The 22,226-nt window shown below is 43.4% G+C and overlaps 2 protein-coding genes across 9 annotated transcripts in view; both read right to left on the bottom strand.

Moving 5' to 3' along the window:
• The window catches only part of hps5 (HPS5 biogenesis of lysosomal organelles complex 2 subunit 2), a 48,293-nt gene extending 31,126 nt beyond the window's left edge, over positions 1-17,167 (bottom strand). Inside the window, exons 1-7 of one of the 4 annotated variants that reach the window (XM_033039112.1) lie at positions 17,003-17,167; positions 12,519-12,723; positions 10,100-10,210; positions 6,897-6,961; positions 5,649-5,841; positions 2,015-2,145; positions 298-513 (exon numbers count right to left, since the gene is read on the bottom strand). In XM_033039112.1, the coding sequence (XP_032895003.1) occupies positions 298-513; positions 2,015-2,145; positions 5,649-5,841; positions 6,897-6,961; positions 10,100-10,210; positions 12,519-12,623 (821 nt within the window). In that variant the 5' untranslated portion in view covers positions 12,624-12,723; positions 17,003-17,167. Of the gene's footprint in view, positions 1-297; positions 514-2,014; positions 2,146-5,648; positions 5,842-6,896; positions 6,962-10,099; positions 10,211-12,518; positions 12,724-14,524; positions 14,543-16,992 lie in introns of those variants that run through there. The other 3 variants (XM_033039115.1, XM_033039113.1, XM_033039114.1) reach the window with 3 other exon arrangements.
• A 3,089-nt stretch (positions 17,168-20,256) lies between these two features.
• The window catches only part of gtf2h1 (general transcription factor IIH subunit 1), a 40,341-nt gene continuing 38,371 nt past the window's right edge, over positions 20,257-22,226 (bottom strand). For all 5 annotated transcript variants that reach the window (XM_033039107.1, XM_033039108.1, XM_033039105.1 and 2 more), the window contains one exon: positions 20,257-20,841. In XM_033039107.1, coding sequence (XP_032894998.1) covers positions 20,755-20,841 — 87 coding nt within the window. In that variant the 3' untranslated portion in view covers positions 20,257-20,754. The remainder of the gene's footprint in view (positions 20,842-22,226) is intronic.

Below are 22,226 nucleotides of genomic sequence, written 5' to 3'. Positions count from 1 at the left end.
AACATGTGGGTTTCCCTTGGGTGATCTGGTTTCATTTCACATTCCAAAGACATGTCGATTCTAGGTTATTTGGCCACTGTAAATTGACTCTAGTGCAGTTAAGTTGTAGGGGGAAGAAATAATGGGCACGAGAGCAAATGGGTTACAGGGAATAAGAGGAAAATTGTTTTGAGAGATATAGTGGTATAGTTTTGAGAGATCCCAATGGGCTGAATGGCCAGCTTCTATGCCATAAGGCATAGATAAAATGATAGTAAAAAAATAAATATATCAGTCATACATCAATCACAGCAATACCTGAGAGAGACAATGGGAAGTGGAGGTGTTCCCAATAACTGTTTGAATTGGTGTGTGCTCAGCACCTCTCCTTCAAAGTTCGCCTCCCACATCCGTGAACCAGGACGTGCGCAGAAGATGAACGGGTGTGGGCTTCCAGCACTCTTTGTCCCTGGTAAGAAACAAGCTCCAAATTCTCCATCTCGCTCCTTATTCCCAATTTTCCAGAACTTCTCTCTGTTATGAAATGTATCAATGAAGGGAAACCTGATTGCATCAAACTCTTTACAGTTTTGTGACATATTAACTATAATTATAACCAATTACGACCATTCAACTTTGTTTTTAATCAGTTTCATTATCACTCGAACTCTCATCACTTCAGGGCTTTTTTTTGGTACTTTTCCCTTCAGGCTTCTATTTAAATAACAATATTCTAAAATAAAGTCCTGTTTTTGGTTACTTTAGGGCCAGCTTCTTCTATGAGAGATCTGGACCCTAAAGTAAACAAAAATAGAAATGCTAAGTTCAAAGGTAGGTACAAATGCTGGAGAAACTCAGCGGGTGAGGCAGCATCTATGGAGCGAAGGAATAGGTGATATTTCAGGTCGAGACTCTTCTTCATGTGGGTGTGGTGGGGGCGGGAAGAAGAAAGGAAGAGGTGGAGACAGTTGGCTGTGGGAGAGCTGGGGAGGGGAAAGAGGGAGAAAGCAAGGACTACCTGAAATTGGAGGTCAATGTTCATACCGCTGGGGTGTAAACTACCCAAGCGAAATATGAGGTGCTGCTCCTCCAATTTACGGTGGGACTCACTCTGGCCATTGAGGAGACCCAGGACAGGAAGGTTGGATTCGGAATGGGAGGGGGAGTTGAAGTGCTGAGCCACCGGGAGGATCAGGTTGGATATTGTGAACTGAGCGAAGGTGTTGGGCGAAACGATCGCCGATGTAGAGCAGATGTAGAGCAGCTGACACCTAGAGTACAGGATGCAATAGATGAGGTTGGAGGAGGTGCAGGTGAACCTCTGCCGCATCTGGAAAGACTGCTTAGGTACTTGGATGGAGTCAAGGGGGGAGGTAAAGCGACAAGTGTAGCATTTCCTGTAAGGTAAAGTACCAGGGGAGGGGGTGGTTTGTGTGGGAAGGGACGAATTGACCAGGGAGTTACGGAGGGAGCGGTCTCTGTGGAAAGCCGAAAGGGGAGAAGATGGGAAGATGTGGCCAGTGGCGGGATATCGTTGGAGGTGGCGAAAATGTCGGAGGATTATCTTTTTTTATGTGGCGGCTGGTAGGGTGGAAGGTGAGGACAAGGGGGACTCTGCCCTTGTTACAAGTGGGGGGATGGGGAGTGAGAGCAGTTACGGGGTATAGAAGAGACCCTGGTGAGAGTCTCATCTACAGTCGAAGAGGGGAGCCCCCGTTCCCTATAGAATGAGGACATCTCCGATGCCCTGGTTTGGAACACATCATCCTGGGTGCTGATGCAACGTAGACGGAGGAATTGGGTGTAGGGAATAGAGTCCTTACAGGAAGCAGGTTAGGAAGAAGTGTAGTCCAGATAGCCATGGGAGTCAGTGGGTTTTTTGTAGATGTAGGCTGGAGAAACTCAGCGGGTGGGTCAGCATCTATGGAGCGAAGGAATAGGTGACGTTTCGGGTCGAGACCCTTCTTCAGACTGATGTGGGGGTGGTTCAAGGCAATATTCAAGGTCAAAATATACAAGGAATTGTGACAAATACCTCTCTGTGTCACATAGATAGCAACGAGTGAGAGAGGAGATCAGCAATCTGCCCTCCAGGTAGTCAAGCTGCACCACTCGTGAGTCCACTGTTGTAATCACCTGAACTGGAAACATCACAAATGCAGCAGCCTAATTCAGAATAAGAAAGCAATCAATAAAGTAACAGGAATTATCCCAGTGTCACCCAGCATCCCGCACTACGCCACATCTCAAAACATATTTTCGCTAAGTTTTCCCAGTTCTAATGAAAGGTCAGCAAATTTAAACTTTGACACTGTTTCTCTCCCACCAGATGCCATCTGATCTGCTGAATATTTTCTGCATTTTCCATTTCATTTCAAATTTGCAGCTTTTGCAGTATTTACTTTGGAGTCCATACTCTATAAAAGTATGTTCTCACACCCACCAAATCATGACTCGACACAAGTGTAAATTTCAAATATAATTTAAATTATTAAAATAACTTTCCTCTTCTCATCTCTAGCCTCTCTCAGTTATAAACTGCATCATTATCAGGTCACCTCAAGGTCCATGGAGGGAATTTATGAGTGCAGCCAGAATGAGTACTTCACCATGAAGAAGGATTTAGATGGTGGCCTTTAAAGAGATGTTTATATCCTCATTTGCAATATGCGAGGTCTCAGATGACTGGTGAATGCCAATGTTTTACCTAACCATGTTCTCCAGAGATGCTGCCTAACCTGTGTAGGAAGGAATTGCAGATGCCGGTTTACACCAAATATAGACACAAAATGCTGAAGCAACTCAGCAACATCTCTGAATAAAAGGAATGACGTCACCCATTCCTTCTTTCCAGCATATGCTGCCTAACCTGCTAAGTTACCCCAGTGCCTTGTATCCTTTTCAATCAATGTTGTCCTCTTGTTTAAGAAGGACAACAGGGACAAACCAGGAAAGTATAGACCAGTGATCCTTACATCAGTGGTAGCGAAACTACTGGAGAATATTGTTAGATAATATTATTTGGAAAAACACACTCATTAGGGAAAATTAGGAAGGTCCTCTTTCACAAATTTGCTTGCATGTCACCTTATATTCTAACTCATTCTATTTCAGAAGCTGAAATATATAGAACTCTAATCAAGTCCTCTAGCTTCTTACTAGCATATCAACTTAAATCTGGCACTCCCATAATCATTATTTTCCTGTACGTTTCTTCATTTGTTTATATTCTTCACAATGTGTAATAGCCCTTTCACTAGAGATTTACCAAGATAACAAATGAGATGTGTTTTGAGTGAAAAATTGCAGTAAAATTACATGAAAAACTGACAAAAAGTGTTCTTAACATTTTTTTTAAACACTTGCAAATGCATATTCAATGGCCATGGTCCTGCAGACATTCATTTTTAAACAGCTATATGTCAGGAAATTCTGTTTATGTGTCAGATGACATTCTACTTTATGGCTCAGTCCAGTCTAAACCTTATGGTTAGACCAACCCTTTTAGACTCATTCTGGTATCACTGAACCTTCCCCCAAGATAAGTACCCAATTATGTTACACTTTGAGAGGTCAAATGTAAGGGGAGAGTATAGTTATTGGCTCTTAATCCTTAACAACATTAATGTACAGAGGAATCTTGTGTGTCCAAGGCCCTGAACTCCCTGAATATGCAATACAAGTAGATGGAGTGGTATGTTAAACAAGATATATGTTATGCATTGGTCAAGGCATTGGTGAATGCAGGGTGAATTGGACATGTTGGGTGAGTGGGCAGATGCAGTTTAATGTGGATAAATGTGAGGTTATCCACTTTGGTGGCAAAAACAGGAAGGCAGATTACTATCTAAATAGTGTCAAGTTGGGAAAGGGGAAGTACAACGGGATCTGGGGTCCTTGTTCATCAGTCAATGAAAGTAAGCATGCAGGTACAGCAGGCAGTGAAGAAAGCGAATGGCATGTTGGCCTATAACAAGAGAAGTTGAGTATAGGAGCAAAGAGGTCCTTCTGCAGTTGTATAGGGCCCTACTGAGACCACACCCAGAGTATTGTGTGCAGTTTTGGTCCCCTAATTTGAGGAAGGACATTCTTGCTATTGAGGGAGTGCAGCGTAGGTTTACAAGGTTAATTCCCGGGATGGCGGGACTATCATATGCTGAGAGAATGGAGCGGCTGGGCTTGTACACTCTGGAGTTTAGAAGGATGAGAGGGAATCTTATTGAAACATACAAGATTTTTAAGGGTTCGGACACGCTTGAGGCAGGAAACATGTTCCCAATGTTGGGGGAGTCCAGAACCAGGGGCCACAGTTTAAGAATAAGGGGTAAGCCATTTAGAACGGAGACGAGGAAACACTTTTTCTCACAAAGAGTTGTGAGTCTGTGGAATTCTCTGCCTCAGAGGGCAGTGAAGGCCGGTTCTCTGGATACTTTCAAGAGAGCTAGATAGGGCTCTTAAAGATAGCGGAGTCAAGGGATATGGGGAAAAGGCAAAAACGGGGTACTGATTGGGGATGATCAGCCATGATCACATTGAATCAATGTGGCTCAAAGGGCCGAATAGCCTACTCCTGCACCAATTGTCTATTGGTCAAGAGTATAAGAGTCAGGAAGTCGTGTTGCAGCTTTATAGGACTGGTTAGACCACATTTGGAGCATTGTGTGCAGTTCTGGTTGTCCCATTACAGGAATTTTTAGAGGGTGCCGAAGCGGTTTACCATATGCTGCCTGGATTAGAGAGTATTAGATATAAGGATTAATTTATTCATCATCATTGAAAACATTAGCGACACGGAGGTGCTGGTTTCCAACGGGAACGGTGACGGACACACCACACATCTCTGTCCTCCTGTTCCTGCGGACTTCCGCCACTGGAAGTATAGGATTTTGGTGTGTGTGCTTTATCATCATTCCTTACAATGCTACGTACGACAGTGATCGCAACTTCTACTGAAGTGTAGATGGCCGTTGGCTCGCTAGAAGCTCATCCACCCTTTGACAGGTCTTGTTTTTGTTCCTGCTGGGGGTCCACAGCCCCCTCCTCACCTGGCAAACCAGGTGGAGGAGACGGTTTAGTCGCTGACTATCCGACCATGGAGCAGGTAGCACGGAATTATATGGTGGGGGGGAACTCTCCACGACCTGACCTATAGTGAGAGGTTTGACAAACACAGATAGTTTTTCTTTGGAATGTCAGATGTTGAGGGGAAACGAGAGGGGGGGGGGGGCGGGGATGTCATTTGATTCCGCTAACTCTCAGGCCAGTTCCATTCCGCCACTTTTTCCACTATTCTCTCACAGAAAACTATTAACATTTCTCTCGCTCACCAATTCCACCATCAACCAGCTGTACTTAAGGTAATGTACAGCAGCACATACTGTAACAACACGTGGGGGAGAAACCCAGACAACTACAAATTAAGTATGCATGGACAGCACTAGAAATGATGTTCAAACAAGGGTTGCTGGAGCTGTGAAACAACTGCACTGAAGCATAGTGCTGCACTAGCCGAGACTTGCTAACAGCCACCGCAGAAATTAACTCTATGATCGACTGATCACAAGCTTATCATCAAGGAGTGCCTTAGAAACATTTGACTGTGCGTATTGTGTGAAGTGGATGAGATTACACAGCAATTAGTTCATCACTGTAAATAAAAGAAGACAGACCTTTCCCTGTTTAGAGGAATTAACTTTCAGGACGGAAACTTTTCCAAAATTGTCTCCTGCAAAGATCCTGAGAGCAGCTGTATCCCAGCAGAGGTCAGTGACTTTTCTACCTTTGTGCTCTGATGACACATTAATTCTCTCAGGTTTTCCACGTCGTTCTTGATGAAGTTCCCATACAATCACATGACCTTGGCTGCAAGAAGAAACAAACCAATAACTGGAAGACTCTGTCATCTAGGGATTTATTTAGTAGATATCAAGAACAAATCATCTACTATCCAGATAACTTGTCTCTGAAGTGGGTTTGTAACAATACACAGAACCTTTCTCTCGACACCAAACATCAATAACAAATGTAATTATGCTGCCCAGTAAGATATGCGCTTTCACTCACTCATTCTGTAGTGTGGATTACTCAGCACCCATGCATAAGCTTTTATGTGGCCTAGCATTCTCTCGCTTGGAATAGGGCATCACGCAGAGTATATCCTATGATAGGCAGATTACCTAATTATGTGGATTCTTTAATGCTATAATTTAAAACATGTTCATCTATTGGTACCTGGAGAAGAGATGAAGCATTTGCAAATTTGTATTCTTACCTTGAAAATAAAAAACTTGCAGAGGCTGGAAATTGAGTTAATATTAGCGATTAATAAATTTACAACAAAACTGGCCAGTTATGACACACAGAAAGCAAGTTATCTGAAATTACTGAAATTCTGGCTGCAACATTCCAAATGGAAAATGAGGTGCCAGGTGGTAGAACACTTTTGTCTAGTTTCTTCCAAATGGTAATTGGCCTCTGTTAATTGTGAAACATAGAAAATTATAAAAGGACTGGACAAGCTAGATGCAGGAAAAATGTTCCCAATGTTGGGCGAGTCCAGAACCAGGGGCCACAGTCTTAGAATAAAGGGGAGGCCAATTAAGACTGAGGTGAGAAAAATCTTTTTCACCCAGAGAGTTGTGAATTTGTGGAATTCCCTGCCACAGAGGGCAGTGGAGGCCAAATCACTGGATGAATTTAAGAGAGTAGATAGAACTCTAGGGGCTAGTGGAATCGAGGGGTATGGGGAGAAGGCAGGCACGAGTTATTGATTGGGGACGATCAGCCATGATCACAATGAATGGTGGTGCTGGCTCGAAGGGCCAAAAGGCCTCCTCCTGAACCTATTTTCTATGTTTCTAAAAACATTGCTAGAGAAAGAAACCAAAAATGAAAGCTTAATAATAGAGTACACTAACCTAGTTGATACAGCGACATAGTCTTCATCATGCTGACAGCAAGCAATACAAGTCAGTGCTCCTTCCTGAAGGACAATAATTTATTAGAAATTTACATCATTGGCCTACACATTTTTTTGTTCATATTGCTTGGTTGCTGTCTATGTTGGCTGCAATGCTACATGAACATTTAGTGAGGGGAAAGGTAGTAATACATCAACAAAACCCTTGTCTTAGATCATTTTGCTTTAGAATCCATTCTTTAAGACAGGTCAAGATGTTGATCGGATTTTTCTAAATTTATTTAATTGTCATGTTTAAATTTTATATGTTGTTTCCCGCTTTTTTCCTGTTCAAAAGAATATAGAGATGCTTCCAATGACAAAATCTCAGATAAATTATTTTTGGTTTCATATTGATTAATTTACAGATCAAATCTCACAAATTAAAAGTTGAATTAACCACCAATAGGGAAAGGATATTGTTCAGGATACGAAGATAACTTTGAATGAAGCCATCAATCTTTTAGTGCCATAGTCAGAGGTGTACAACACAGCCCACCACGTTCATGATTACCTTTTTGCCCATTTAGACTCATCCCATTTGCCTGGATTAGGACCATATCGTTCTATGCCCATCCTATTTAAGTGTGCCTACATACATCTTAAATATAATTGTATCTGATTTCACCACCGCCTCTGCAGTGCATTCCAGATGTCAATCATTCTCTGTGTAAAATAACTTACCATGCAGATCCTGTTTGTTATTGATACTCCCATGAAAGTCTATGCCTCCTCAGGATCTTATGTACTTCCATCAGGTTCCTCCTCAGCCTCCAACACTCCAAGGAAAACAAGCCAGCCTATCCAATCCCTCACACAACTAACATGCTCCAATCAAGGCAATATCCTAGTTAATATCCTCTCAACAAGTTTCAGTTTAGAGATATAGCATGCAAACAAGCCCTTCGGCCCACTGAGTCCACACCAATCATCGATCACCCATTCACACTAGTTCTATGTTATCCCATTTTCTCATCCAGTCCTTACACACTAGGGACAATTTATAGAGGCCACTTAACCTACAACCCGCTCATCCTTGGGATGTGGGAGGAAACCCACCTGCTCACAGGGAGAATGAGCAAACTCCACACAGGCATCATCCGAGATAAGGATCAAACCAGAGTGTATGGCCCTATGAGGCAGCAGCTATACCAACTGTGCCACTGTGCTGTCCTCAGTAGGCAGGTCTTAGTTAAAATATCCATTTAGCCAAACAGCAGTGCAATAATACAGGAACAGTATGACAGTGCATTGAATTATCAGTCGAGAGCCAGTGGATGTAGTGTATCTGGACTTTCAGAAAACCTTTGATAAGGTCTCACACAGGTGATTAGTGGGCAAAGTTAGAGCACGTATCGGGGGTAGAGTATTGACATAGATAGAGAATTGGTTGGCAGACAGGAAACAAAGAGTAGGAATAAACAGAACCTGTCAGAATGGCAGGCAGTGGCGAGTGGAGTGCTGCAAGGCTCGGTGCTGGGGCTGCAACTATTTACAATATATATTAATGATTTAGATGATGGGATTAAAAGTAACACTGGCAAATTTGCAGATGACACAAAGCTGGGTGGCAGTGTGAACTGCGAAGAGGATGCCAGGAGGTTCCAGGGTGACTTGGACATGTTGAGTGAGTGGGTAGATGCATGGCAGTTGCAGTATAATGTAGATAAATGTGAAGTTATCCACTTTGGCAGCAAAAAAAGGAGGCAGATTATTATCTCAATGGTAGGTACACAAAAATGCTGGAGAAACTCAGCGGGTGCAGCAGCATCTATGGAGCGAAGGTAATAGGTGACGTTTCGGGCCGAAACCCTTCAGACTGCGATTATCTCAATGGTGTCAGATTAGGAAAAAGGGAAGTGCAACAAGACCTGTGTGTCCTTGTACACCAGTCACTGAAAGTAAACATGCAGGTACAGCAGGCAGTGAAGAAAGCTAATGGCATGTTGGCCTTCATAACGAGAGGATTTGAGTATAGGAGTAAAGAGGTCATTCTGCAGTTGTACGGGGCCCTGGTGAGACCACATCTGGAGTATTGTATGCAGTTTTGATCTCCTAATTTGAGGAAGGACATCCTTGCTGTTGAGGCAGTGCAGCGTAGGTTCACGAGGTTAATCCCCGGGATGGCGGGACTGTCAAATGAGGAAAGATTGGAAAGACTGGACTTGTATTCACTGGAATTTAGAAGGCTGAGAGGGGATCTTATAGAAACGTATAAAATTATAAAAGAACTGGACAAGCTAGATGCAGGAAAAAATTTCCCAATGTTGGGAGTACAGAACCAGGGGCCACAGTCTAAGAATAAAGGGGAGGCCATTTAAAACTGAGATGAGAAAAAACGTTTTCACCCAGAGAGTTGTGAATTTGTGGAATTCTCTGCCACAGAAGCAGTAGAGGCCAATTCACTGGATGAATTTAAAAGATAGTTAGAGCTCTAGGGATAGCATAAACAAGGGATATGAGGAGAAGGCAGGCACGGGTTACTGATTGTGGATGATCAGCCATGATCACAATGAATGGCGGTGCAGGCCTCCCTCCTCCTGCACTTATTTTCTATGTTTCTATGAGAATGCCTGATTACAACTCGAAGGAGTACCCATTATTTCATTAAAGCTAAAAGTTATACCAGTACTCTTAGATAACACTTTCTGGCTAACAGTAAGTAACAGTGGCAGAGTCACATCTATCCGCCCACACTCCATTATTGAACCTTGATACTGAGCTCAATTCTGGTTTCAAACAAAATTCACAAGAAAACATTTTTTTGCAGAAGTCACCTGAAAATGAAGAACAGAAACCTGAATCACTAAGCTAAGAATAGCTAAAGTAATTCTTACACCACTGCTAATGGTCTATGTAAAATGATCAAATCACAATGGGAACAGTGTCAGTGTCAGATGACCCACTCATGAACTAACTTTATTAAAGAGACTGTCAGGTCAGGAAAAACAATATAAATACTGGCATATTCTCTGATGTAGGTTTACTACTGTGAATTCTTTGCTGTGCTACAATAAATTTCAAGAATATACAAAACATTTTATTTGTCTCAAGTATTAAACACACAGCATACTGAAAGAAAAACAGGCTTCACCAAGACATTTAAAAATAAAATTGTACCTATTCCACTTTCCACATTTTTCTTATTCTTTTCCAACACACCTTATGAGTTAACATGATTCTCTGCTTCCAGCCTTCCTTCTGAATGACATGAAGTCCACCTGCCGAAGTGCCCAGCACGAGCCATTTCCGTGAAACTGACAAACATGTACACTAAGAAAAGACAGAATTATTCAAACTATTGTCTTAATACTTCCTTGGACATAGTTTCATTATTGTCTTCTACTGGTTTGTTCCCCATTATATTGGAAGGATGATTCATCCCAATTGACCATATCAATCTAATTTACCACAAGAGGTGACAATGTACACAAAAACCATAAGGACCTAAGACAAAGGAGCAGAATTAGGCCATTCAACCCATCAAGTCTGTTCCGCCATTTGATCATGGCTGATCTATTTTTCACTCTCAATCTCATTGTCCTGCTTCCTCCCTGTAACCTTTAACACTCTTACTAATCAAGAACCTATCAATCTTTGCTTTAAAAAGATGACCTACACAGCTGCCTTTGGCAATGAATTCCATAGATTTGCCACCCTCTGGCTAAAGAAATTCTTCCTCATTTCCATTTTAAAGGCATGTTCCTTTATTTTGAGGCAGTGCCCTCTGGTCCTAGTCTCCCTCTTCTGGAAACATCCTCTCCACACCCACCCTATCTAGGTCATAAGGAATAGGAGTAGAATTAGGCCATTCGGCCATTCTTCTACTCCGCCATTCAATCATGGCTGATCTATCTCTCCCTCCTAACATCAGACCACCAGGGGCGCTGGGGAGATGGCAGCCCTGCCTGCAGTCTGTTCGTTTTTTCATCTTTTTGTTATTTTTAGCGTTTGTTAAAAGTTTGTTTTAATGTACTTAGGTTTGTTTTATGTGGGGGGAGGGGGGAGGGGATCGGGGGAAACTTTTTTTTCAAGTTCCTACCTTCCCGGAGGTGATCAATTTTTTCGGATCACATTCTCCGGGCTCTGCGGCCTACCATCGCTGGAGCTGGAGGCCTCCTCGGACTGTCGTGAGCCCCATCGCGGGGCGCGGACTTAACATCGGAGCGGATCCCTTGCCTGGGATCGCTCCCACCGTGGCCTGCAGACTTACCATCAAGGGCTCGCAGTCTCGGGAGAGGCTAGTCGGGAGCTCCAACGCCGCAGTAGGTTTGCCCAGCCTCGACGCGAGGTTCGATCGCCTGGCGCGGTGGAGCTGACAACCCCCCAATGCAGGAGCTGAACGCCTCGACGCGGAGGGTCGACGCCGCCAGCTACGGGAGTCAAGACCGTCCCATCAACGGAGAGCTTGAGGCCACCGACCGAGGAAGAACAAAAGGAAGGACTTGAACTTTATTTCGCCTTCCATCACAGTGAGGAATGTGTAGGAGTCACTGTGGTGGATGTTCATGTTAAAATGTGTTTTTGAGTCTTTTGCTTTTAATTGTATGACTGACCTGGCCAGTGAAATTCCTCGTAAGTTGCAAAACATACTTGGCGAATAAAATCTGATCCTGATTCTGATTCTCCTAGCTTCTCCCCATAACCTCTGACACCTGTACTAATCAATAATCTATCTCTGCCTTTAAAATATCCACTGACGTGGCCTCTACAGCCTACAGAAAAGAATTCCACAGATTCACCACCTTCTCCTCATATCCTTCCTACAATAACGTCCTTTAATTCTGAAGCTATGACCTAGACTCTCCCACTAATGGAAAAATCCTCCCCAAATCCACTCTATCTAAGCCTTTCACTATTCTGTACGTTTCAATGAGTTCCCCCATCATTGTTCTAAACTCTAGCGAGTCCAGGCCCAGTTCTGACAAACGCTCATTATAGGTTTACCTACTCATTCCTGGGATCATTCTTGTAAATCTCTGGACCTTGGCCAGAGCCAGTACATCCTTCCTCAGATATGGTGCTCACAATATTCCAAATGCAGATTTACCAGTGCCTTATAGAGCCTCAGCATTACATCCCTCTTTTTGTAAACAAGCCTTCTTGAAATAAATGCTATGTAATACGCCTTCTCTTTTAGCTTTAAACTGTCCTTGACTTTCCTTGTCAGCCATGGTCGCCTCTTTCTCCCCCTAGAATTTTTGTTCCTCTTTAGAATGAAAATATCCCGCATCTTCCAGATTATTCCCAGAAATTCCTGCCATTGCTGTTCCACCGTCAACCCTGATAGGGTCCTTTTCCAGTCAACTTTGGCCAGCTCCTCCCTCATCCCTCTGTAGTCCCCTATGCCCAGCTGCAATACTGACACATCTAATCTAGGCAAGATGGATAAAACCATCACAATGTGCATTGATTTTGACATGTCAACCTTTAACTACTAGGAACATACAAGGTCATATTTAGTTAAAATAGGATCACTGTGCTACATTCCGATCATTTTATTGCATTCTCTGCAGATAAATGCAAAGCATTGATCCTTTGATTTAGTTAAAGCAGGTGTTAAGTGTGACCTCTCACTCACCTTCAGCCTGTTTGAATCTAGCCTGAGTGCAGATAACAGGGGATCCAGAGAGTCCAGCTCTGCTAGGATATGGCTGCATGAATCTGGGAGCGTTGGTAATGACATTGTGGAAGACTCACAGCAGCACTAAGAAAACTGGTAAAAGATATAATGCGGCTTCTGTAATCATGCTTACAATCTTTGTTAAAGTTGTGTTGCATTCATTCTGCAGAAAACAGATAAAACAAACTTGTAATGAAAATCTGCTCTTCCATCAAAGCAGCATAATTTACATTCTCTCAGGCAAAAACTTGTTCCCTTTTCAAAACATGCTCACTTCCCAATCTACAGAACAGTTACGCACAACACAAGGGCATATCTTACCACCATATTCACGTGGAACTAAGTGTACCACATGACAAGGATGTTCTGTACAACCCCGAGTAAGAGAGCACAACCCCAGTGTTTGTGCACACAGAGAAATGGCATCCACTCAGGTAATGATTCTAAATTAGCTGACTATTACAGATTTTCCCCAAATGTTGTCTTTCCATTGAAATGCGTAGTCTATAAAATTAAAAAATAACTATGACAGTTACATTGGGAACGAAAGAAATCCTGCACGAATCCTTGGAATAGGCCAATTATTTAACGGCAGAATTGGCTAAAAAAAAAAAAGGCAGCAGCCTTAATGTAATCAATCTATTGATCCCAAGTATCTTCACTTAATTTTTAGGTTACTTGGTAAGTTGGAATCTTGTGTGATTGACAGAAATATAACTGGATACATTCTGAAGTAGAAAAGATTGTTATTACTAGTGGTGGCTGTGTGCTAAGTGGTAACAATTCAGGTTCACAGTGGACTTTATTAATTGACTTTGATGATGGCAGAAGGGAAACTGTCCGCAAATTAATGGATGGAATAATGATTTACACAAGCATTAGTGACTTAGGATAAAGAAATAACTGCAAGCAGATTTAGATGTGCTGTAGGAAAAAGCTCACATCTGGTAAGTAGTTTTTTACCATGTTATAATATTTTGCACATGGATAAGGCAGTATCAAGCACTACATGTCAAAAAGCTTCTGAGCAATAATCTGTTGAGCTATTAAAATACATAGTTCACATTGTGCAATAGTATCCAGGGGTCTAATCAATAATATGTGACTATCACAAAGGTAAGTGTGACTATCATAAAGGTATATGTCCTATTATAGGTCTGCAAAATATAAATGGGTGCCTATGAAAGATATACATGTGTGTATATATATATTTTTTTTATTTTTTTTTCTTCCTCAAATTAGATTAAATGGACAGTACATTACTATTCACTGAGATTTATTAACAATGGAACAGGTTCCTAGGTACACAATAATCTTGAGTTTACTGCAAACACTTGGCTTAGGAGTCAGAAAAGAACTACCAGATTTATTTTATTCTAATCGTATTTTAAAAACTGTACAAATAAAAAAGTTGTTTTGACTCTCCCTGAAGACTTGCTGCTTGTGGAGAGACCGTAAATTGGAATCATGATGCAAAGTTGCCCAATTAATGTGCAAGATTTACTCAATGAGCCAACTTATCTTTTCCTCTCCTTCACATTCATGTGACTTGAGGCTCTAGGCACCAGGGTCTTGTGATTCCAACTTCAGGACAGTGACTGTGTAAGAAGGAACTGCTGATGCTGGTTTAAACCGAAGATAGACGCAAAAAGCTGGAGTAACTCAGCGGGACAGGCAGCATCTCTTGAGAGAAGGAATGGGTGACGTTTCGGGTCGAGACCCTTCTTCAGACTGGTTAGGGATAAGGGAAACAAGAGACATAGACGGTGATGTGGAGAGATAAAGAACAATGGATGAAAGATATGCTAAAATATTAACGATGATAAAGGGAACAGGCTGTTTGTAGGGTGAAAATGAGAAGCTAGTGCGAATTGGGTGGGGAAGAGATAGAGAGAGAAGGAATGTCAGGGTTACCTGAAGTGAGAGAAATCAATATTCATACCACTCAGCCTGCGTGAACCAACCTGCTCTCCCAGTTGCTGGACACTTTAACTCTTCTTCCCATTCCTACATAGACCTTTCTGTCCTCGGTCTCCTCCATTGTTAGTGAGGCTAAATGCAAATTCGAGGAACAGAATCTCATATTTTGCTTGGGCAGCAGTGATATGAATACTGATTTCTCTCACTTCAGGTAGCCCCGGCATTCCTTCCCTCTCTAACACTCCACCACCCAATTCGCACTAGCTGCTCATTTTCACCCTACAAACAGCTTACAATGACTGAAGAAGGGTCTGAAGAAGGGTTTCGGCCCGAAACGTCGCCTATTTCCTTCGCTCCATAGATGCTGCTGCACCCGCTGAGTTTCCCCAGCAATTTTGTGTACCTTACAATGACTGGCCTGTTTCCTTTATTATCATTACTTTTTTGCATATCTTTCATTCATTGTTCTTTATCTCTCCACATTACCGTCTATATCTCTCGTTTCCCTTATCCCTAACTGGTCTGAAGACGGGTCTCGACCCGAAACGTCATACATTCCTTCTCTCCAGAGATGCTGCCTGTCCCGTTGAGTTACTCCAGCTTGTTGCGTCTATCTTCAGGACAGTAACTGGTAGATGTCTGGAGCCCTTTAAGATTTTCTAATCTTGGCTCCTGCAGCATCTGTGTGTGACATCCATTTCTTTCTTCATACAAGTTGCAGAGCTTGCATCATCACAATTTTGTTAAGCCCTTAAAACTCACTAGAAAAGTAACAAACATTAAACATGATACTCTGGCCTACTTGGGAATTTGATAGTGGCAGAGAATCAAAGCAGATTTTCTGGGCTTGTGAATGTTGTTATATGTATTAATACATTGTTTTCAATTCATTCTTACATTTTAATTACATAATTTCCCAGTGACGCAGTAATTTTAAGGAAGGTATAGATAATGGAATCATGGTCAGTTTGAAGAGCGTGCAGGGACCCAAATGTCACAGGTTGGCCAAGTTAAGTCCACTTTTAGTAAATCCATGACCTAATACCCCACATGAACCAACACAAGGTCAAGTTAAACATCACGTGTACCTCATATCCAAAACAGACTGCTGAAGTATTTTAATTACATAAATTATTTGGGGTTGGGTGTGATGCAGGACAATAGTTGACAAAAATCATGGAAAAATTATTGGGGATATATCAAGAAGACTGACAGGGTGAATAGCATAATTCACATGTGCAATGTAGTGGGCTGAGAATGACAACAATGTTTTGTAGTCCCTCAGATCATATAAGACTTGCTTCTACACTAGCTGAGAGCAATGGAAAATGTCAGCGTTTGACCTCTTTTAAAGGGGATAGCTATGCCACAGCAGCCACCATGCCTTGTTGAGAGCGAGAGATCTTGGTCCAATGGCACAGAAGTTCAAGATCACTATCACCTTCCCTCAATTACTTATCTTAAACCATTGTTCACAATGGTCTTACTTCCAGATGCTGGTTTCACAGCCCTGGGAAGCAGCAGACTATAGAAACATAGAAAATAGGTGCAGGAGTAGGCCATTCGGCCCTTCGAGCCTGCACCACCATTCAATATGATCATGGCTGATCATCCAACTCAGTATCCTGTACCTGCCTTCTCTCCATACCCACTGATCCCTTTAGCCACAAGGGCCACATCTAACTCCCTCTTAAATATAGCCAATGAACTGGCCTCAACAACCTTCTGTGGCAGAGAATTCCAGAGATTCACCACTCTCTGTGTGAAAAATGTTTTCCTCATCTCGGTCCTAAAAGATTTCCCCCTTATCCTTAAACGGTGACCCCTTGTTCTGGCCTCCATTCCCTGCATATCGAAATCCCTGAAATGCCACTATCGTATCTGCTTCGCCCACCACCCCTGGTAGTGTGTTACAGGCAGCTATGACCCTGTGTAAAACAATTGCCGCACACATCTCCTTTCAACTTTGAAGAAGGGTCTCGACACGAAACGTCACCCGTTCCTTCTCTCCAGAGATACTGCCTGTCCCGCTGAGTTACTCCAGCTTTTTGTGTCTTATCTTCCTTTCAACTTTGCTCCTCTCCCCTTAAATCTGTGCTCTCTAGTCTTCACCCTGGTAAAAAGGATTTGACTGTCTACTTTATGTGTACCTCACAGCATTTTATATACTTAGATCCCACTATCTGTCAGACCTGGGGGTGGGACGGTCACAATGTCCCGCTGCTGGAGTTTGGCACTCAGCCCGTCCAGCTGTCACGTGTGGGGCGGGGAGAGGGGGTCGGTCTGCTCTGGTTTGGTGGGACCCTGGTGGAGGGGGAGGGTGGGCGAGTGACAGTGGAACTCCGGGTCCCGCGAGGTCGTGCTGTCGACCCCGGGGAAGGTTATGGAACGGCGGCGGAGCCACGGCTGCCGGTTTCAGGGCACGGACAGTGAAGCTCGTTAGTCGCGGCAAGACGGACGGCGAACGTCGCCGCTCCGCCGAACTGTAATCTCGCCCTCGCTCAGGTCTGACCTGCACCTACCTAAGGGCCGCCGCTTCGGCCCAGGTCGACCACCGCCTGTCCTTGGCGTGACATCCCCGTCAGGTCCCACCCCCGAGCAAGCCGTCCCCGTCCCAAGGCGTGTCACCATTAGGCCCCGCCCCGACGTCCACGCCCCAGACGTGTCACCATTAGGCCCCGCCCCGGCACGACGTCCCCAACCCCAGGCGCGCCAACGTCAAGCCCCACCCACAATGTATTGTGGGGCCGCCTCCTTGTCGCTTCACTATCTAGCCACGCCCCTGGCGTGTTACCGTGAGGCTCGCCACCTGACGCGTCACTGTCAAGCCACGCCTCCGGCCGTCTGGTGGAACGTCCCGGGCAGGCCCCGCCTCCTATCGTGACGTATCATGAGGCAGTCCCCAGCAAAGATTATAGAGCGGAACAAGATAGCCGTAGTAGGTCATGGGTAACCTTCAGCACCCCGTCTCCGCTCTATGATCTTTGGTCATGGCGTTCACATCTACAAGCGTAGCTTACTGCTCTGCTAATGCTCGAATCGCCAATGTAGGCGACCCGACCTGTCTTTCTTCAGGCTCCCCATTAAATTTACTCAGCTTGGGTGGCTGCGAGCGGCCGCCAGGACCGGACAGCGGAACTGCAGCTAGACCAGGAGCTCGCAGGCGACCTGAGAACCACCCATTCCCCTCTGAATTGTCGTTTCTTGAAGAGGTTTTAACATTCCTTTGAAGGGTGCATACAAGCAGTTGTGAACAATGGAATTAGATGAATTACAGAATTACAAGTTTAATACAAACTACTAGTTATATTCGTAACATATTTAAATTCAAGTGAAATTTTCGATCTTTCTGAACCCCTTAAAAAATGTCTGAAGAAGGGACCCGAGCCTAAAGGTCGCCTAGCCATTCCCTCCATAGATAGACACAAGATGCTGGAGTGGGTCAGGCAGCATCTCTGGAGAGAAGGAATAGGTGACGTTTTAGACAATAGGCAAATGGTGCAGAAGTAGGCCATTCGGCCCTTCGAGCCAGCACCGCCATTCAATGTGATCATGGCTGATCATCCCCAATCAGTATCCCGTTCCTGCCTTCTCCCCATATCCCCTGACTCCGCTATCTTTAAGAGCTCTATCTAGCTCGCACTTGAAAGCATCCAGAGAACCTGTCTCCACCGCCCTCTGATTCCCTCCATAGATTCAGCCTGACCTGCTGAGTTCTCCAGCACTTTGTTTTGCTCTTAAACTAAATTATCCACAGATAGACCACTCTGGAAGCGCAAGTTTTGCTGTACACTTCATACAGCAGAGCACATCATAATACACCTTGAATGAATTAATGAGGTTAGATTATTTTTTTAATCTGTTGTCTAGAATTAATCAATACCCATCCTATGTACCTTTTATTAGCTTTATTGCATGAAACGTTTGTAAATGCAGCGGTGCGGATGTCGTTTACAATTATCCATATTGTTTATGGGTGTGTGTTTTCAATAGCTACTGTTTCCAACTCCGACCAGATGTCACATCAGTGATTGGAAACAAGGGCTTAAATATGTGCATCATACATATTGTAAAAGAGAAACAATGCTTTGCCAGCTTGGTTCTCAGCAAAGATCATAGAGCGGAGTTCTCAGAGCGCAGCGCCACACCGAAGGAAAACAAAATAATTTTGTTCAAATGTTGCCGTTTGACATCAATTTATGTACAGACTCATCCAAAGACTAGACGGGTACAATATTTCTTAGTTTTATGGGAAACTACAACGGGTGGTGAAAACCGCTCAGTACATCATCGGTGCCCCGCTCCCTGCCATGGATGCCCTCCACCGAAAACGGTGTCTGAGACGGGCCGGGAAGATCATCAAAGACCCCTCCCACCCTAACCATGGACTGTTTGCCCTCGTCCCATCAGGGAGGCGGTACAGGAGCCTCAGGTCTCGTACTAGTAGGATGAGGAACAGCTTCTACAACAACACTATCACATTGCTGAACTCGGAGTCCCGCCGATAGATTTCTCCAGTCTCTCCGTCCACATTGTTTGCTTATTCTGTATTTTTATTTCTATATTGCACTATTACTACGGACTGACGCTAAACTGCATTTCGTTGTACCCATACTTGTATCTGTGCAATGACAATAAAGTTGAATTGAATTGAATATGAGGCTAATTTCTCCTTATGATTCAGGAAGAAACATGTGCAGTCTACAACAGCCCAATTATAGGTTGCTAATATTAATTAGAAGTTAGTGGCAAATGTAAATGGTAATGTATATGTAGTATATAGGAATGGAAATAGAATTCATAAGCTCTGTTCACAGTCCTATTTATTTTTAATCCATCCTAAGAACAAAAAGGTGGAAAAACAACTGTCATGTTGTTCTTGATATTATATTTTTATTCACCTAGTCACAATAGGTGATTGGATTTCACAGTTTATATCTGAATTGGTTTAGGCATTTTTAGTCATTGTATGGATAGAATTATTATTTCTGATATGGTAATAAGGGGTAGGGGACTTTTTGCCATCTCTTAAAATGCTTTTTCTAAGCTGGTGACTAATTTCATGCTTCATTGCATGACCCAGCAGTAACGCAACAGACCCGGGCCCGACACAGACCACGGACGAGCACAATCTCGCTCACTCACCAAAGCACAATAAAGCAATAAATACGACAAAATAATCTTAGCTTTTAACAAAGGAACAATAAATACAACTATTTCATAGTTTGAAAGCAGTATTTTCTTACCTAGAAGAATCAAAGCTGGAAAAAAAAGAAATGAAGGTCCACTGCTCCACTGCTTTCCAGAGCTGTTTGTGCAGTGACCTTTGACCTGGGCATGCGCAGTCGGAATACTAAACTCGCTTATACTAGGTGTAGGAAAGAATTGCAGATGCTGGTTTAAATCGAAGGTAGACACAAAATGCTGGAGTAACTCAACAGTACAGGCAGCATCTCTGGAGAGAAGAAATGGGTGACGTTTCGGGTAGAGACCCTTCTTCTGACCAGTTCGTGTCGAGACCCTTCTGCAGACTCTGAAACGTCACACATTCCTTCACTCCAGAGATGCTGCCTGTCCCGCTGTGTTCTTCAGCATTGCGTGTCTACCTTCAATACTAATACTATAATATACTTCGATTACTTGCCTCTTCAAAGCTCCCAATGCATTCAAATCCAAGTGATTAGAGTCAGGGGAAACAAGATTGTAAGATTTCATTATTATACAGTTTCTATAATGTGTAATATTTTTATTAAAAATATTAATGATAATGAGAATGCCCAATTTAATTTCACATTTATTATTTGTTTAAAATATCCACATCTTCCATTCCCTAGTTACAAACAGGATCCAAAAACAGAGGGCTACACTTCTGAAAAAGGTTGCACATTTACATTGTGCCATTCTTGTTTAAAACTTTACACAAAAATGAAAAAATGTTTAGGCTAGAAAGACCATTTCTAAATATACTCAGTTATTGTTTTACAGAATATTTGTGCACAGAAGCAGCACTGCCTTCCCCAGCAGTCTTACACCCGAATTTGTCCTGTAGCTCCCTCCGGTTTTGGTCGGTTGGTGAGAGTCACCCTGAGTGGTCCACCTTATTGCATATCTTTCTCCCGGTGTGCAGCTCTGTAAATTACATCGAGTCTCTACAATGTTGTAGGGCTCCCCGCTCCCTGTCCAGCACGGCAGTTTAGTCAACAGGAGTAAAGTTCTGCCAGGACTTTGCAGGTAACAATAGCTCTTGCTCTCAAACATCTTGTTACAATCAGCATCACGTCTTCTTCAGCATTCGCTTTGACTGCCAGGTATGGAACTTATTGAAGGCTACCTGCAACATATCTTCTAAATGACCAGTGAACTGTAAAGACAGAAAAAATATAATATGAGCAAACTTCACAATGCATATGAAAGCGTACCTTCTGCAACATATAGAAAGGAACACACCAGAGGAGTAAGGGTGCGTTTCCATTACACAATTGGCCAGGGCCGGCCTTAAGCAAATTGGACCAATTTCTCCCAATTGGGCCCCACGCCCAAGGGGGGGGCCCCGTGTTAATTTTCCGTATTTCGTACGGAAATACAAATTCGCTTTGTTAAATAAAGAAATTTTTTTTTTAAACTCGCCATACGGATTTTTTTACAAAACGAACATGGATAACAACTGCTGCACGGCGATCAGACACAAACGATTTGTTAACTACTACTGTAGCACTTGTTAACAGCCAGTAGTTAACAAGTAGTTATACAATGTGTCATCAATGCATCGATCCACATTCCTCAGTAAATGTAATTGTGTTTAGTACAAGTATTAACGACGATGCGTTCCTTTGAATACAATTCATGCGGCGTCATTAATACTTGTTCAAAACACAATTATATTTACTTAGGAATGTAGATCGATGCATTGATGACACATTGAGAATTTCTTAAAACTCACCATCATGATTGAGGGCTTCTTCTTGGTGAGCTTCTTGGTGTGCAGCAGGTTAGTCACTCAATTTACCTACCAACCCATGTTGTGTCTCTGTCTTTCGCTCCCTCTCTAACTCCCTCTCTTTCTCTCGCTCTCTCTCTCTCTCCCACTCCCCATCTCATCTCTCTCTAGCTCACTCGGCATTCCCGGAATCATTGATGTTTTGCAGTAGACAAAAATGCTGGAGAAACTCAGCGGGTGAGGCAGCATCTATGGAGCGAAGGAAATAGGCAATGTCTCGGGTCGAAACCCTTCTTCAGACATGGCCCGAAACGTTGGCTGTTTCCTTCGCTCCATAGATGCTGCCTCACCCGCTGAGTTTCTCCAGCATTTTTGTCTACCTTCGAATTTCCAGCATCTGCAGTTCCTTCTTAGACGTTTTGCGGTGACAGCTGCATCTGCGGTTCCTTTCTGTTGGGGGGGGGGGGGGGGGGGGGGAGAGAGAAAAGAGTCCTGGCCCGTGGCGGCTCCTGATAAATGATATGTTCCCTCTGCGGGTGCTGCCTTGCCCGCTGAGTTCCTCCAGCACTCTGTGTTTTTTGTTTGGCTCTGAAGTTGAAGGTGGACCCCCCTGTGTCTACCTTCAACTCCCTGTCTGTGGTGGCTCAGCGGGACGGGGAGAGAGGTTGCGTTTCTGGTCGAGACCCTTCTTCAGACAATCACAAGTACTCTCACCGACGAGAGTTCAGTTCAGTCTGAAGAAGGGTCTTCTCTCCAGAGTCACTGCGCTGCCTGTCCTGCTGAGCTACTCCAGCTTTTGTCTATCTTCA

This window comes from Amblyraja radiata, chromosome 20, assembly GCF_010909765.2.
Source record: "Amblyraja radiata isolate CabotCenter1 chromosome 20, sAmbRad1.1.pri, whole genome shotgun sequence".
NCBI lineage: Eukaryota > Metazoa > Chordata > Chondrichthyes > Rajiformes > Rajidae > Amblyraja > Amblyraja radiata.
The sequence above is the reverse complement of the archived record's forward strand: the minus strand, read 5'-3'. Positions and strand labels throughout refer to the sequence as shown.